The following is an 18100-nucleotide window of genomic DNA, read 5'->3' on the forward strand; positions in this document are numbered from 1 at the left end:
ACCGACTAGAGTACTTTAATTAGTTATTTTCTCCCTCGACTTTTATACTTTCTATATACCTGTGTGAACTGAGCTGTCAGCGAAGCTGTTTCTATCAAGTTTGATGCAGTTGTTTATTTTGGCTCTGGGCAGTATTTTCTTATATATTTATAGCTGACGCGATAATTAGCTACTTAAATAACTAAATGTTTTATTTCATACATATGATGTATATTTGAAATGGATAATATCCTCAAAATTTTAGCTATGTAATTAACATGCGGTTAGTACTTAAAAGCTAAATCCAATCATGAATCTAATTTTAGCACATATATTAGACTAGTGTAATAGAAATCACAGTTAATCATGTCTATAAATGATTGCTAGGGTATTTCATTTTTCATTTCATATAATCATATAGTCGAGTTTGATAACGCTCTCAAAATATTAGCTGTGCTATGAACAGGAGATGAGTATATGTTTTAAAATATTTTGGCGAGACTAACTGAGGAATGGAATTGAATTATCATGGGCTACCATGGCGCATAGTTAGGATAAATAGGATGATTTATTATTATATATTTATACTAAAAATAATTTGTTATTGTACTAGGGTATCTTTACTTTCATCTCACATCATCTAACTCATGTTTCTAAATATTTATGCAAGATTCTGTGTGTAGATGTTTCAGTGCCAAGGCAATGGCTCGCTACTTATTTTGTTTTTGATCAAATGTGGCAACTGTTTTATTTGTCTCTTAGTCATAATCGGACTTGACGTGTCGCAGCTAAATTTAAATCTATTCATGTGACAGATTTTGATATGAAATGCATTAAAATAAAATCATATATAAACTAAGGGATTCGGGGAAAATCCTTTCTCGTACCCGAGAGTCGAATTATCTTCTGTGCCTCTTTGTTTTTGTTTTATTTCTTTCTTCTGCCTACTTGCCGATGCAACAAAGCGTTTGGGCAGGCAGCCCTGACCGAGAGCCAAGCATAGAGCGCATAGAGCATAGAGCAAGAGAATTTCTGATCTTTCTTGCTTTTTTCATCGGGCTTTTTAAAAATAGCAATCCATTAGAAAATGTTCACTCAGTTTTTCACGAGCTGGCTAAGCGAAAAGATCCTCGCGACGGAAGATAGAAAATCGAAAATTTTCCATACGAACACGCGTATGCTATGAGCATCCATATGTATACTAGAGAATTACTTCAAAGTTTTTTGTAGACATATTTTTTAACTATTAGTTAATGAGCAAAGAAGTATATTAGTTGGCAATATATACGCTAGGATATATAAATAGATAAACCAACTACTATAACTTCTTAGTCTTGTGATTCTTGTGAAAAGCGAAAGTCAATAAAAATTGCGAAATCGCGCGTGCGATAGAAATATATATATATATATATATATCTATATATATATACATATATAGAGAGAGCGACTGAGGTGTGTGTGCCAAGTTTTTTGTTTGTTTCTGTTGTTGTTTAACTTGAAACAGTTGGCCTGATCGAAATTGTGGGAGAAGGCGCAGCTGGCTGGGCGGTCGTCTCTTTGTGTTCTCTGGCTCTAGAAGAAACGTAAAAGAAAAGTCGCATTAGCGTAAATCTCAACGGGTGCCACAAAAAGTAAACAGACGCAGTAGCTGCTGGCCATAACAACAGCAACAGCAACAACAACAACAGCAATAAATCGAGTGCATTTGGCATACCAGAAACAGGGGCAGCCAGCGGATCGTTTCTTTGTTCTTCGGGCTGCAGCATTAAAAAAGCAACGCAAGAATGGGAAATGCAGAGTCAACGAGTCAGTCAGCCCATGATTCAGTGCCAGCCGCAACGTCCACAGACGCACCCGACGAGCCCTGGTGGCAGCAAATAGAACACGAAAACTTAATACTACAGCAAGTTCAGGAGCAGCAGCTGCAGCCGGTGCAGGCTATGGACCCGTCGCCCAAGACGGAGCCAACGGATGCAGCAGCAACAGCATCAGCAGAGGAGGTTAAGCCCGAGGGCGATGGCTCCACTCTGGAGGAGTTCCGGGAGCAGTTGGCCGCTAAGCGTTTGGCACGTCAAACAGCTGTGCAGGAGATGCGTGAGGAGCTGACTAAATTGCGTGAGCAGCTGGCACAGGAGAAGGCTGAAAATCAACGTCTAAGACGACAAGCACCATCTGAGCAGGTAGAGGCAGCAGTGGGTGGGGCGGTGGTTGCTCAGGAGTCGCAGCCTGATCCGGATGATGAGAATCCCAGCAGTCGCAGTCGGCATGCCAACATTGAGCTGGCCAACGCACAATTGGCCCTGCAATTGGCCAATGCCGATAATCTCTCATTACGCAGCGAACTGGATGTGGTTCAACGGCAAGTGGGCACCCTTAAGGAGGTCATTTGCTGTTGCAAGCAGATGCTCAGTGTCAAGGAGGAGCAATGTGCACAGGTTAGAGCAGCAGCAGGCCAGCAAGATTACCATTCCGAACTAACACTTTTCTTTTGCCCGCCCCCAGCTGAAGATGAAGCTGACGGAGATCGAGAACTCGTTCAGTGAACGCGAAATGAAGATCATGTCCAACAACTTGCGTCAGGAATACGAACGGCAGCTGGTCAACATACGCCAGCTGAGGCAATTGTACGAGGAGCGTCAACGTGTGGCTGCTGCGGAGTATGAGAATCTACAGCGCCTCATCTCGATTAAGAAGGACGAGCTAATCGCCGAGCAGGAGAAGTAAGCGTGGGCCTGGGTGGGAGTCTGGCTGGCTGTCAGTGTGCATCACTTTCAATTTCCTTTTTCGCAGGACAAAGAGCTGCGAAGAACGAAATCAATTGCTGCTCAAGGAGCTGGAAACAGCCAACGATGAGCTGGCCAAGGTGCGCGAGGAGTGCGCCGAGCACAAGTACGAGAAACGTGCCCTCAAGGAGCAAGTGGGCGCAGTTAATTTGGTAGGCATCAACAACATTTTCGACTGCTTTTCGTTAAGGCACAACTGCGCTGAGAAATAATATTGTGTTATATATAAATCGGAGTATGGCATTACATTATATCTCAGCGGCAGCAGCATAGAGAGCGAGCTCCTATAATTAGGATAGAATTCAACAATGAAAGTTAAATGATGAAAAATGCGAAACGATTTCCGAAACAACCACAAAAAATATGAACAAATGTTTCAACATAAGTTTCAATATTACTAATCGTCCAGGCAAAGACAAAGAAATATTTGATTAATATTGCAAATCTATTAGGCTTGAATAAGGTTCTATATATACATTAGCAATATATTTTCTTAAAGAGGAAGAAATGTTTATAAAACAGAAATATAATATATTAATATTATACTTATTATTATACCACATTATTATAATATATATAAGAAGAAGAATATATATAAGAATTATTATACCACATTATTATAATATATATAAGAAGAAGAATGACTATGAGAATGTAATAGAAGGGCGATATGTTACATTTGAATATAGAGACTCGCAGGGTTGAAAATTACTTGCAATAGAAGAGAATACCTTTAATATGCTATATAATCCCATACTCATTTTCCGAATTCTATTCATTCAACGATATTTTTTTTTGTCGACAGCTGTTTAGCCAACTTGTAATGGGATTCAATGGAAAGAATAATTTGGATATTGATCGATTGACACAAATGCTGGAGGAGAATCGCGATCTGTTGAACGAAATGACACAGGCGGAGGGCAGCTGCAGCGATGGAGCCACACTGCCCAAGCTGCTCTTCGAGCTGGTCGAGCAGGCGGCCAAGTCGGGCGAGGTTGAGCCAGAAAGCGACAAAAGTCGCAGTGCAACGCCCACACCAAACACTGAGGGTGAGGTCAAAGCTATGGGCGAAGATATCACGGACTCTGTCAAGCCGGAGCCGAGCGTCAAAAAGCATCGCAGGCGCAGTGCAGGAGGAGCGGGTGGAGCTGGAGTGACCGCTGCTGTGGCTTCGTTAAAAAGCCATGAGCCCGAAATTATGGGAAAAGTTGCCACGGCCGAAGAAATCATTGGCAACTTGCCAAAAGTTTGGAAAGTGTTGATGGAGCTCTTGAGTCACCACAAAATCGAGCGCGTGCAGTTTGAAGAGCAGCCAGCAGCTGCCGAGGATGGCCACAAGGCAGCGCCGACAACAGCTACAACAAGAGCAGTCGTTGGAGGAGGAGTAACAACAACAACAACAGCCACGACAGCAACAACAACAACTGCTGCAACTGCAACAGGCAAAGCTGCAGAGCTGAGCGTCAGCAAGACCTACATCAAGCTGAAGGTGAGTATGAAGCAAATGCTGCCGCTTCTGTTGCTCAAGTGCTGCGGACAATCGGGCTTGTTAGCTGTCGCATCCGGTTTGCTGATGAAGTGCAGCCAAGTCCCCAGCCTGGCCCATGACCGTGTCTGTGTCGGTCTAGGCTCTGGTTTGGCTCAGTCTCGTTCTCATTCTCGTACTTGTCCTGGGCTGTTGCAAAGTTTTGCATTATTCACTTAAGCGCTTTATTTAGTAAAGTGCAGGCCAAGCAGGCGTAGCTTCATTATTGCTGACGTCCGGGCGGGTGCCCCCGGCTGGCTTTTTCGAGTCAGCAAAGTGGGCGCCAGTTGTTGTGCACATAATTGAATTTATCGGTTGAGCACAAAACATGTTGCACACTCTTTTGCCAGAGTGGGCGAGACTTGGCTAACGGGGGATGGGGAAGCGAGAGGCGTCGTGTGCGAAAGTTGCCTGCTAGTGGATTAGCAAAGCGAAAGGCTAGCAACAAATCGAAGCCAGTGAGCAAGCATTTTGGCACTCCATTTGGGGGCCAGTGTAAGCTTTTGAAGCCAGCACCAGTAGGTAGTACCAAGCTAAACTTATACCCCATCAAAAGTTGGCTTCAACAAGGCTTGAAGGGTTCTAGATGGTGAAATGGAGATCAGGATTGGGGGTCAATAATAGTGGAATTATGGGCATTGAAAGCTTTAATTTTTAAACTTACTTCCACTCGCTTGAAGAGAATCGATATACAATATTCAAAGCAATTTGAAGTTTGGTAGATAAAATATTGTAGATATATTTAAGGTTTTCAAAGGCCTTGTGAAGCTATATGGATTAACTTATACCCCATCAAAAGTTGGCTTCAACAAGGTTTAAAGGGTTCTAGATGGTTAAATGGCGTTCATGATTGGGGGTCAATATAGTTGAATTATGGTCATCGGAAGCTTTAATTTTTAAACTTACTTCCACTCGCTTGAAGAGAATCGATATACAATATTCAAAGCAATTTGAAGTTTGGTAGATAAAATATTGTAGATATATTTAAGGTTTTCAAAGGCTTTGTGAAGCTATAAGGATGATCTTTTACAGCCTTGTGTAAGTAGCAGTTCACGGTTTCACGTCCTATGTTTACATATACATATGTGTGCACCCAGGGAGAACTATATTGTCTGTCATTTTTATGATGCTATATTCTATAATATGCCTCTTCTAGGATCTGATTATGGAAAAGAAATCACTGGTGAAGGAAACGAACCGTCTGAAGACTCTCAACTGTCACTTGGACAACAGGCTGAACGAGCAGGAGAAGCGTTTGAGTGCGGTCAGCTTAGAGCTGACGAAGACTTGGCATCTGGTTGGCAAAATGCAGCGTCAGCATCGCCAGCTGCACACACAGGAGCAAATACTGCGCTATCAGCTGCAGCAGAAGCGCCGCCTGCTCAGCGAGCTGAAGGATGAGCTGGAGTACTGTCGACGCAAATGGGCGGCGGCACGGGCCAAGAACGATGAGAGCCAGGAACAGTGCAATGATTGGCGACGCGAATTTGCGCGACGCAAACTGGAGGATGCCAATCATTCGGCGGAAAGTGGTTACAGCGACTCTGGACCCCAGTCGGATGAGGACACAGCCGCAGCAGCAGCAGCGGCAGCTGGGGCAGGGCCAGCAGTAGTTGATGAAGCGTCAGCTGCGGCTGCATCGGTGGCGGTGGCTGTGGCTGTGGCTGGGGACGCTGCGCCCCGTCGCAAGCACTTGAGGGATCAGTTTGAGCATACACGAAAAATAAAACGCATGCAGAGCACATCGCCGGGTCGCCAGGCGGCTGCTGCAGCCGGACTGGAAGCGGACGATGAGGAAATTGTGTTGCGCTGGAACAGTGCACCGCCCACTTGCGGCTGGCGCGAGACGGAGACGGAGGAGGACGAAGAGGAGCAGGAGATGGAGCAGGAACAGCAGCAGCATCTGCAGCAAGATGTGGCTGGCACATCACGTGGAGCAGTGGCCAGAACTGCACACAGCTCACGCAGCAGGCAGCGGGGCAAGTTGCAAGCAACCGCAGGCAACTCCCCACACTCGTCGCCCGCAGACTCGGGCACGGCCAGTCGCATACAGAAGCTGGAACAGCAATGCCAATCGTTGATACAACAGGTGCTGGAGACCTCTGGCAATCGGGAGCGCCTCGAGGTGCAGCTGTGTCGCTTCCAGGACGAGATTGCACCCGTGCAGCATGCTGTGCCGCTCGATGAGTTCATCAACCGGAAGCGCCTGGAGCGCATGACCCGCGCCAGCTCTGCACCGGCCACAGGCGGCGGCTCTCTAACGCCCCGCGAGGAGGAGTATACGCGCAAACGCTCCGAGCGCCTGGGTCGACTGGAGGAGGAGTCGCGCCAGCTATTGTCACGCATCAAGCGCACCACAGATCGTGGACACTATTTGAAGAAGTCCCTGGATCGTATTCGACGTGCGCCCAGTCGCGAGGCCAGCTTCGAGAGCAACACCGAGGAGGAGCCCAAAGAAGAGCCTGCTGCGGAGACCGAATCACCCTTGACAGCCGAGGAGCAGGCATCTATTGCTCGGCGTGCGGCGCGTCTGCAGCGCTTAGAGCATGAGAGTCAACAACTGATCGCCCAGCTCTCTCGAAACACAGAGCGAGGTGAGGGCTTGGCCAATCGATTGGACACGCTGCACGAACGTTACGATAGTCAGGATCAGACTCAAACTCAGAGTCAGGTTCAAACTCAATCTGAGGCTGAGACTGCGGCTAGTCTTTCGCTGACCGTGGAGCAACGCCTGGAAGACATTGAGCGCGTTTCGGCCAATCGAGCGGAGCGATTGCGTCGACTCGAACAGCAGGGCGACGAGCTGATAGCACGTCTGAGCAATACGTCGGAGCGAGGAACCGCCATGATCAATCGCATAGCACAGCGAGAGGCGAGCAGAAGGCAGGAGGCAGAGCTGCTCGAGCAGACGTTGCCCGTAGGGCAGCAGGTCACCAGCAATAGCAGCAGCAGCACCAACATTGTGGAGGAGGCCAGTGGAGCTGACTGCTCTGCGACGGTCACAACCACGGCCAGCCAGTTGGCGTTGCGTCAATCTACAGGCGCTATACCCAAGACGCCGTCAGCCAGGAGTCGGCCCCAGGCGCAGCTCTGTGCCGCCGCAAGGCATGAGGATGCCCACAAGAAGCGCAGCAAGGCGGATAAAGTTGAGACTGTGACAGAGACCAAGGCAGAGACACTGGAGGATATGGTTCTGCGATTGCGCTCGCTGCCCTATCCCACAGCGGGTCAAGGCGAAGAAGAGGAGAAGGAAGATGAAATGCTGGAGAAGCAGGAGCAGATAGGCGCTAGTGAGCTAAAGAAGCAGGAGTGTGAAAAACAAGAGAAGCTGGAACAGACGGAATCTGGCCTAGAAGAGAAGCAGGCGGAATTTGAGAAGTTGGAAACACAGGAGCCAGAGCAGTAGAAGGAAAAGGGAAAATTTGAAATCAAGACTTTCTAACAGGACTGTATTCCAGCCAAATGGAATCAGAATGGACTTCTTTATAACTATTATATACAAATCATGTTCATTAGAATTAAAATATATACTACGAATACTCGCTGGATTAACTGCTCAGCCCGATTCCTATAACTATTTTGTATACATATGTATATTCATATATGTATGTATATCAATTGCTTACACTGGGCTTTATTTATTGACTTAAAAAATATGAAAAAGTGTTTACTAGATATGAGTTTGTAAGATTTCGAAAAAAAACGTATATAAATGATAATAAAACAAAGAAAATTACAAAACGCGTTGAAAATGAATAGAAATAGGAAGAGAATTGCTCCTTAATAGCTGAATAAAGTAGACCCGGTTAATCGTCGGTCATAAATAAGGATATTGGCTATAAAGAAGAAGCAGCAGAAGAAGAGTAGCAACAGTATTGCATTTAGTCAACTTCGTGTAGAGTGTGGGCGGGTGGGAGCGTCGCAAAGATTTCAGTTATTAGATTCGTATGCATGACAAGAATTTCGCAGATAGATTTACGTGGGATTTGCCCGCTCACTCACAGACCGGCAGGACAGTGAGAATACTTGTGACAGACCCGATAGTCGGGACCGACATATGTGGCAGCTAAAGAGTTGACAGTGACAGGAAGGGAGTTGGATGGCTGTCGCATTATCCTTTTGCATATGCAAGCAAAAAGTGCGAATAGTTAGCGCATCCTCTACTGCTTCCCCGTCTGTATGCAAACGCTCTCTGATATAATGCAAATTTGTTGGGGGTGGTGGCGCGATGGAAAGTAGTCAGGCATAAAGAAAACACAGTCTCTTATGCTTGCCAAAGACGAACAGAGTTTCTACATTAACTTATCCGGCAAACGTCTTTAACAGCAACAGCCACCCACTCCAAGCAACTCTCACACATCGAATGTTAAATAAAATAGCTTAACATAGCAGTTTTATTTCATGCATACTGCTGTTAAATGTTCACCAATAACAGTCACTGTTAGCTTATTAACATTACAGCTCTGTTACATTTCCCCTCTTTTGCTAAAAATGAACACTTCCAGTTGCAGCATGCAGCTTGTTTGAGCCAACATGTTGCGCAGGATTAACAGCTCGAGCTGCAACAGGTTTCATTGCATACTTTACAGCGTATAAGAGTGCAGCGCCATCTGCTAAGAATTAGCCGTACTACATTCATTCTATTGAGCTTTCTGCCAAAAGCTCTTTTCCAATTTCTAAATCTTTAGCAAGGTTTACTTTTAGTTTGCCTCTAACATTTAAGGAGGCAGTGTGAATAACAAGACGGAGTATGAGTGCATTTCGAACCGAGCTGCGGCTGAAGCACAGCTTTACGTTAAGTGCCTTTAATTTCTGTAGGTGGTTTGCGACACGCCCCCCAAAAGATTGGGCTCGGCTGCTGCTGGCTAAAAATGTATACAAATTGTTGCAGACGGCGCGCCACTTTACACCGCGGCTGCAACTGGAAACGTCAAATTAATAAACAGCCGGACGTACCACAAGCTGTGAAAAAGTAATCTTTGTCTGCGCGTCATTTCCAGGCCAGCTTGGAAGTGCGCCAGCCGCAGCTAGCGATGGACGCGTGTTGATATTGTATATAAATTACAAATAAAACAGGCACGAATATTCTGCATAGGTAGGCTGAATTTTTGCTTTACTGAAAATTAAGTAATTAATTAAAAAAAAAAAATATATATATATATATATAAATAAAATATTTTTAAAATATTTAAATATTTAACGAGACATATTTTTACTATTATAATATGAATTATATGAATATTATAAGAGATCATAATATTTATTTTTGTATAATATAATATAATTAGATATGTTATTATTACATATATATTAAATTATCGTATAGTATATTATTTATATTTTATTTATTTAAAAAAAATATATTTGTCTCAAAGAATGCTTGAAGAATTTTTCATATTATTTTCGGAAGATTTTTCTCCTATCTAAATTTATATAGTTATAAATCGTGGTTGTCCTATCAGCTTTTGTGCGTGCTCGTGTCACATCAGCTGCTTCTTTATTAGAGATTCGTCCTACTCTAGGCTCTCGATGCACAAGATTTATGCAGTTGGCACGAAGGAAGCGCCGCTGTCCCTGTTGCTGCCGCCTCCGTTATGCGCAGCAAGGTAATCTAATTTATTAAAAGTGCAGCCTCTGGAAGTCGAAGGGGATCGAGGGGACCGCGACGGCTGTTGACTGTGGAGCACAGCTCGTTTTGGTTTTGATTTACGTTGAAATAAATTAAAATATCATAAAAAGGAAATTAAAATTCACTCACACAACAAAAGCGACGCGAAGCTTCGAACTCCACTTGGAGAGGTCTCTTGCCCCGTCTCCAACTTTAGCTCCGATCTTCAACTCAGTTTGCGTCTCGCCGCGGGCTTTTAACTAATTTTTAAACAAGTAAAAATACAAATAAATATTTTAATGTGTGATTTACGACAATGAGACGCACAGGGGGTCGCTCACAGCTCGGTCGACTTGGCTTGGTTCGGTTCGGCTCGGCTCGGCTTGACTTGGATCTGGTCTGCTCTGCGTCTTCAGCTGCATTTAAATTGGATTTGTGCGCTTCTGGCGCAGCCGGCCACGCCCACAGCCCACAATGAAATACAATTTAAGCGCCTTTAATGAACTGCGGGTAGCTTGAACAAGAAAAAAACAAAACAAATAACATACACAAAGGAAAAACAACACAATCACATCGTTTACACACAGAGAAAATAATCAAAATTGAAAAGATTTCGAATTGAAATTTGAAATTATTTGAGCTTCGCGTTTATTGGCGCATAAAAAGTTTTAATTTAACGAGCGTTGCGCATTTTTATTAATTGACCATAATTAATTGGGGATTTATGTGGAACGTTTTAAGCAGCAGAAACTCAAAAGTCCAAAATCATAAAATTCACATAAAAGAAGCTCTATCAAAAAAGAAATAAATTAAAGCGCAACAGAGACTAGTTAGCTTACGAAAGGCGAGCTTCACTTGAATATACTCTCGATTGTATAAATTCAAGTATATTTTCAAATCCATATTTTTCATTTTGATGAACTCTAGAGCTTGTAATAAATGTTACATTTCATAGTATTATAGTAACCATACGTAATTGCATTCGATTTAAACAAAGTTTTATCGAGGCTGAAACCAGTTCTAATTGGTATATTTTATAGACTCAGCAGCAGTATCGGGGTACGTCAACGTGCCTGCAGGGTATACGCTTAAATAACATTAAATGCAATTGCATGCAATTAATTAAAAACCCATTGACATTCATAAAAAGTAAATTGTGGCAACAGGAGCGCCAAAAACATGGCCAAGGGGCAGCTGTGGCAGTTGCCAACAACAGCAGCAACGTTAAACAACTCAGGAAGTCGTCGCCTCATATAATAATGCACGTGTATTAACCGCTGCAGCAACAATTTACGAACACCTCGCTCTCTCCCTCTCCCTCTCTATTCCCCTATCTATCTCTCTCTCTCTCTCTCTGTCGGTTGGTGGACTACGAGTACAAGTATTTATTAACAGCCTGAACGATCGATGCCAAAACACCTGCCAAGCAGCCGATAGTGATGCATCTTCAAAAGATGCTGCAGTCGTCGGCCCCTTGCCTGGCGGCTAACGAGCGCGAAAATAATGCGCGAAATGTGGAGCAGAAGCTTTGGCCGGGACTTGAGTCCAGCTACAGCGAGAGCGACAGCTACAGCTACAGCTACAGCTTTAGCTTCAGCTTCATGGGTCCACATCCCGTTGCCCATCGACGGTGGCGACTGACAGAATTATAATCAATTAGCGTAGCGGACGGCGTGAGCGCATAAAATTATATGCGAGCGAAGTTGAAGGTACTGAAGGTGCTGGGGCTGTGGCCGCTGCGCAATTTGGTTTAAATTAAAATAAATTCAATTACGAAAACATGAAAATCCATTACGCAAATTATTGTCATTAAAAGCGCAATTTTCGTGCCGCATTTATGAAATTTTTTGATTAAATTTCTGACGCCAGCTGCAATGGAAAACAAAGAAAAAAGAAAAAACAAAAGACTTAGGCAACGAACGTGCTATTGCATGTACTCACACTCACACTCACACATACTCTCTCTCTTTCTCTCTCTTAGTCTATCTCTCTCCTTTTCGCTCATCCGAGTAGCTAATTAATTAATTATAAGCCAAGCGATTAGCATAGGCTCCCCTCTCGAACGGAGAGAAAAAAAAGTAAACATTGGCCAAAGCCAGTCGAGCAGCTGCCTCTGCTTTCATCGTCTGTCCGTCTGGCTGCCTCTGGGATTAACTCGATGATTACGTCGCATCACATTCGACACACACAAAAAACAAAAACCGCTTTCATTCATAGATAGACGCCTCGCTTACAACGGACAAACGGGTTATAAATGTTAAACGATTTAATAGATAAGATATAGCTAGTATATATAGACATATCAGTTTGTATGTAAGCGCACGTGTGTATGTGTGGTTTTTCTGTTTCGCCGCTGGGAACACGCTGCCGAGTGTCGCACTTAATTTGTTTAATTTCCTTGACGCTTGCAACTCTCATATCACAGCTTCATACACTGTGCAACAAGTTTGTTTGCAGAGATATCATCTTTATATTTCGTTTATATTATATATACTATATATATGATTTATAAGCTTTAACTTGCAGTTATTTGTAATGTTTATTATTATATTAGCAATGTTAATTTCAGCTTAAATTATATATCTTTCTTAATTTGAATGTCGTTGAATACTTTTGAGAAATAATTATCAATTTTAAAATTCTTTCGCAGTTGCGATACTCTCATACTTATCTTATTTATTAAATTTATATATATAAATTTATTTATTAAATTATATTTGTTAGCTTAATAAGTGCATATATATTCTAAAATTAAGCTTTTTATGATTTGCAATTAATAATTTAAAGTCCTTGCTATTTAAAAAAAAAGTGCTGTCCATTTACATTGATTAAGTGTCCATAAAAATGTGTACTTGCATCGCCCGAAAGCTTAAAAGCTTTCGAGACCTTTAGTTTAAAGCTTCTTAAAAGTTTACTTTTTAATTTATAGTTATCTTCTCAGCATTCGTTCTCTCTTTTATGTTTCGACTTCAGTTTCGTTCATTTTATAAGGAAGAGTTAAATTTAGTTGTTAACATGATTTTTTAGATTCGTTTCCTGCTTATCAGAAGTTTTGTTTAATTTATCAGTTCCTTGAGACCCTATAGATTTAGCTTTTTTACCCGCACTGAGCATTGAGCACTCTTCGGACTTTTTTGTGGCTTTCCGTAATAAAGCATAAATCTACTATATGTACTTTCGCTATATTCTATCTAAAATATTCTGTTGCCCGGTGCCTTGCTAAATAGTTGGACATTATGTATGTTGCTGTTGACCGGGTCCATGGACCAAGTCCAGCTGTAGTTACGAAAATTGCTAGACCAAACAAAAACCAAACTACTTAGCCGCACACTCGCCCGGTAATTGAAAATCGATAATCTCTTTGAACCAGTTTGGCTCTGGGGCTGCGAGTGCATCGCGCATCCAGCCAGCTAGCATGTACGCCATGTTGTGTCTTTGTTACACACACATATACACAGAGAGAGAGAGAGAGAGACGGACACACACACACATTCATATACATAGTGCAACCGCAAGCTGAACCGCAAATCGTCTGCAAATTGCAACCACAAGCTAACTGAGAGGAGGATTCGTGGTCTTGGACCTCAACGCACACACACACACATACATAGTGAGGCTGCGTGTGGTGTGCGGGTGTGCGAGGGCTCGATTGATTTTAGCACGCTTAATGGTTATTGGTTTAGGCTATGCCAGGCGAGACCTGACTGTGGCTCGTTGCCAGTTGTTATTGTTGCTCCTCTCATTGCTGTTGCTGGGTTGGTAATAACGTCCATTTATTCAACAACTGCCACACCATAAATTACAAATAATTCGATTTACACAAGATTTTCACTCTTAATGGCCGAAAATGGGCAACGAATCAACGGATCAACGGTTCAGCCGATCACCCGTGAAAATAATGATGAAAACAAACAAAACTTAATAAGATTTTTCGAGCCAGGTGAAGTAGATGATTGGCGGGAGGGGGAGATAATTGCACCACTGATTGCAAAATCTATATAAAATCGCCAAAGATTCAGCCCGAATGGCACCTGAAATTGTTAATTATCAGCAGTTGAGCTATTCGCTGGTCAGCAACTGTGACTTCTTCACTCGCTTCTCTACATTAAGCCATTAAGTTGGAACTTTTCTGCGGTTGCTTTTCTTGCGTTTGAGTTTGTCTTTTGTCTTTTGCCTTCGCCTGTCACAAATGCCAGAGATGCCTGCCTAAATGGCAAATTAGTGAGCGGGTCGGTCGGCTGCTCCTTTTTGGGCACGCCTAAATATGTCCCCGAGCTACAGTGTCTCTCTTCGTCAATCTCTTCTTCTCTCTGCAGCTCTGCGAGCAGCTGCTTCGGCCTATTTCGTTTCACATTTTTCTTATGCATACCCTGTAATAGTCGGAAAAATTAACTGATATGGCATATGATTGAATTGTACATATAAAGAGACATAGTGAGAGAGAGATTGAAATGGAAGAGAGAGTTAGATAAAGAAAGACCCAGATAAAGAAAAAGAGAGCGAGAGAGAAATGTGGGGGCTACAGAATAATATTAAATATAAATAAGAACAATATATATATAAGATGAGAGAACAACAAAAATTTAGAGATATATCAGGCAGATGGATAAAGAGAGAGATAAAATTTCCCATGGTAATATATTTTCTCTTATCACAAATCTGATTTCCCAATCAAATAAATATTATGGGTAGGCGTAATCTTAGCCTAATTTTTAGCTACCTACAGGGTATCATCCGATGCAAGATACTTGCCTCAACACATTCCTGTCACTTTTATGATGTTGTTCTGGCTTGTCAGATTTTGCGCCGCTTCATATGAGTTGCATGCCACAAATGCCACCAATGGCAATTTTAATTTGTGGCGAGCAGAAATTATAAATCGCATTTCGATTGAGTTAATTATCGGCAATTAGAGGCAACTGCTTTCTCAGCCTGATGCATGCGCCATCTAACAGAGTTGACTAGTTGCGGGCTTTACGCCTCGGCATTCAGCTCATCTATAACTATAGCTAGATATACGATAGTATGCGTGTGTGCGTGACGGAGCTGCTTTTGATGTTGCGTATCCATAGTAGAGATCTCGCCTACCTGATTAGCCTAATCTAATCTTACACGCTAAACACCTACGCTTCGCATGAAGAGGGGACAGCTCATTAGCAACTGGGTAGGGGCCTATGCAAATGGCCAGCGACAACAGCAACAGCAACAGCAAGAGTCACAGTTTAGGCCCTACACATGTATGTATTGTAGATAGATAAGCTAAGGAGGCGTAGATAATGCCCTCTAGAGTTTTTATGCTTATTTAATATATTTAATTAGTGCATATTTGATTCACATTATGCATTCAAGCGTTTGATAAACGCTATGCTTGAAAACTCGTTAAAAAAACACAAGAGAAGCTGGATAAGATCTTTACGATACGAACAAAGCTGAAAAAAAAATATAATAATAATACATTTATTTTCAGCTCCCACTAAACTTTGACAAAATAAATGCGATTTTGATTTCGATTTCGTTTTTCATTCATTTTTAATTTGCCAAATACATTTGTATTTTATTTTTAATTTGAATAAATGTTTTTCGTTTTTGTTGTCTTCTATTTTCGAAATATTTTGACCCACTTCCGTTTGCTCAGAAATGTTGGCTGAAACCGTTTATGCTAAATATGAACATGTAAATATTCGAAGTTCTTATTAAAGACTTTTATTATACTTTTATGGCTGATTTTATATTTTACGCGTATTTTGATGAATAACGCAGGGTGGACAACGTAAGCCGATGGAATATATGAATATATGAATATTGAATAAAAATATATTCAAAATACGCATTCATTTTGAAGTAAGCCTATATGGAGTATAATGACTTAATGTAATCGGATCCTTGCAGCATTTCTATATATGTATATGAACATATATTACTTTCTATATGTGAGATCTTAAACTTTGTATACGCTATGTATATGAGTGAGTGAGAATATCTTGTACAAGATCAAATCCGTAGATGACAATTATTTTCGTTCATATCTCTTCATTCGCATCATTCATAATGCTTCAAGTGCTAGGGCAATCTCTGCGTACGCCTTCTTAGGGCATGGCATATGAGAACAATCATGTCGTCTTCATCAATTTAGCTCTTCTTATACTATAAGCCAATCAGTACAATCTGCTACTAGGCACTTCTTAATTTTTGGAATCTAGATATAAATGAGTCAATATACACGCACGCACACACATACTCTCACACTGCACTTACTCACACATACATATGGGGCTGCATGCGTAGTCTGATGTATCTCCTTCGTATCCGCATTGATCTTTGAAGAAAAATGGTTTTTGCAGCTTGCGTGCTGCTTGTGCCTCGTGTTAAGCTGTTGCAGTTGCCGCTGCTGTGGCTACTACTGTGTGGCTGACATGTCGATAGGGATCAATGTTTAGCTGGTCTCACTTTTTCTCAATTTCATGTGCGCGCCCCTCACTCTCCACAGTGCGTGGCCCATCTGGGTGTCTCCCTCTGGCACAGGTGGCCATGATTTGGGGCGTTGCCAACAGGCAGCAGCTCGGGAGCTGCTGTGCCACTTACACAGGCCACGCGTATGAGTCACTTATTTAACGCTTTATTATGTGCTTAAATATCGTATATACTCGTATATATGTATATACAGATAATCCGCATATGGCTTACTGTTCTTTCTTTCTTTTTGGTGGCTCGAAGAGTGCTTTGACTTTTGCTTGTCAATGCGCGACGTCTTTGATAACTAATTGCTGCGGCGCCAAATGTTTCTCCACTGTCTCGCTGCAGTTCTTTCACTCTCTCTCTCCCTCTCCCTCTTTCTCGTGGTAACAGACCCCCCTCTCACCATCACCGTGTTGTCTCGTGCGCATAATAAAAGTCACGTCGTTACCGTTTGCTCGCTCATAAGGGTCACCTTGCTGACTCTCCCTGCATGTGTATGTGTATATGTGTGTGGGGGCCCAGCTATAGACTTAAGTGTGTGTAAAGGTGTGTGTAATGACTTCTACAGAAAAATTTGTAGCACTCGCCAATGAGCTGGGCAGGAAGCCCTGTTGCAGCGTGTCACATGCAACACACAAATGCAAAAGTGAGCAATTATGGCAACAAGTTAATTACGAATCCAGTGGCGGCAACAACAACAACAATAAATCCAGCAGTTCGAGCAGCAGGAACAGTCACAGATGGACAAGCTTCACATGGGCTGCATAGGACCCCAAGGAATTGGCTGCTGTACTGCAGCTGCAGCGCCAATTTCAGCGTTAATTTAATTTATGCAGACGCACAAACCAACCAACATACAACGACAACAACAACTGCAGAATTTCAATCGACCAAAAAAGACGAACAACAACAACAAGTTTTAGGAAAGGCATTTTACATTTTACATGAAGGCAAAGCGCAGCTCTCGAAAGTGTGCCAGGTCGCATAAGGGGCAGACGTAGCGGTACAAGCTGCATGCCACAGCATCGGCAACAGCATCAGCATTTGGCGAACATGTAACGCATGTGTCATTCATTTGCGAGTGTCTACAATTGATGAATAGCTTTTGTTTCGATATGTTTATTGAATGCAATAGAGCCATCTTTATTATATGCACAAGTCTTATATTTAAGTAAACTATGTATCTATAAGAAATATCACGTCATAATGCAATTTGGAAATATAAGGAATCTATTCAAAGAACTCAACCGCATGAAGGAGAGTGTATATTATACCGAAAATAACTTCAAATATAGATTTTGAAGTAGGTCAGCTTAAGCTGTCTAAATTTAGCAAGTCATTTTATTGGGAACTATAAATTGACAACTTTGCCATAGTGTGAATAGCAACTAAATGGAGCTTCGCGTCTGGTTTTTTTTTAATTTGTTTTTGTTGTGCTTAAGCTTAACTTATGTTTCGTTAGCCAAGTTCGTTGCCTAAGTCTTTTGTTTGGGATGATTGAATTTATTAAATTAACTTTATGTTGTTTCTCACAATCGCCAATGATGACGACGGCGACGATGATGATAATGTGTATCGCTCTGTAAAACATATATGTAAGGCAATCTGTTAGATAAGAGCAAAGCCACGAATATTCATGAATTATTTATGTATAAATAATAAATAAAAAGCTCTTCACTTTGCTCCTCAAGCTGGTTGTAAATTCTTAAAATGTAATTAAATTCTGCATGTAAGCATTTCTTATAACAT

The 18100-nt window shown here is 42.2% G+C and overlaps 1 protein-coding gene across 1 annotated transcript; it reads left to right on the forward strand.

The window, feature by feature from the left end:
* The first annotated feature begins 1428 nt into the window (after positions 1-1428).
* LOC6577717 (trichohyalin) lies at positions 1429-7839 on the forward strand. Its single transcript, XM_032728842.2, has 5 exons — positions 1429-2414; positions 2482-2699; positions 2770-2914; positions 3568-4251; positions 5444-7839. Exons 1-5 carry the CDS (start codon positions 1764-1766, stop codon positions 7691-7693), a joined length of 3948 nt encoding a protein of 1315 aa, XP_032584733.2. The 5' UTR covers positions 1429-1763; the 3' UTR covers positions 7694-7839.
* Positions 7840-18100: the final 10261 nt, after the last annotated feature.

This window comes from Drosophila mojavensis, unplaced genomic scaffold (genome assembly GCF_018153725.1).
Source record: "Drosophila mojavensis isolate 15081-1352.22 unplaced genomic scaffold, ASM1815372v1 contig_36, whole genome shotgun sequence".
Taxonomy (NCBI): Eukaryota; Metazoa; Arthropoda; class Insecta; order Diptera; family Drosophilidae; genus Drosophila; species Drosophila mojavensis.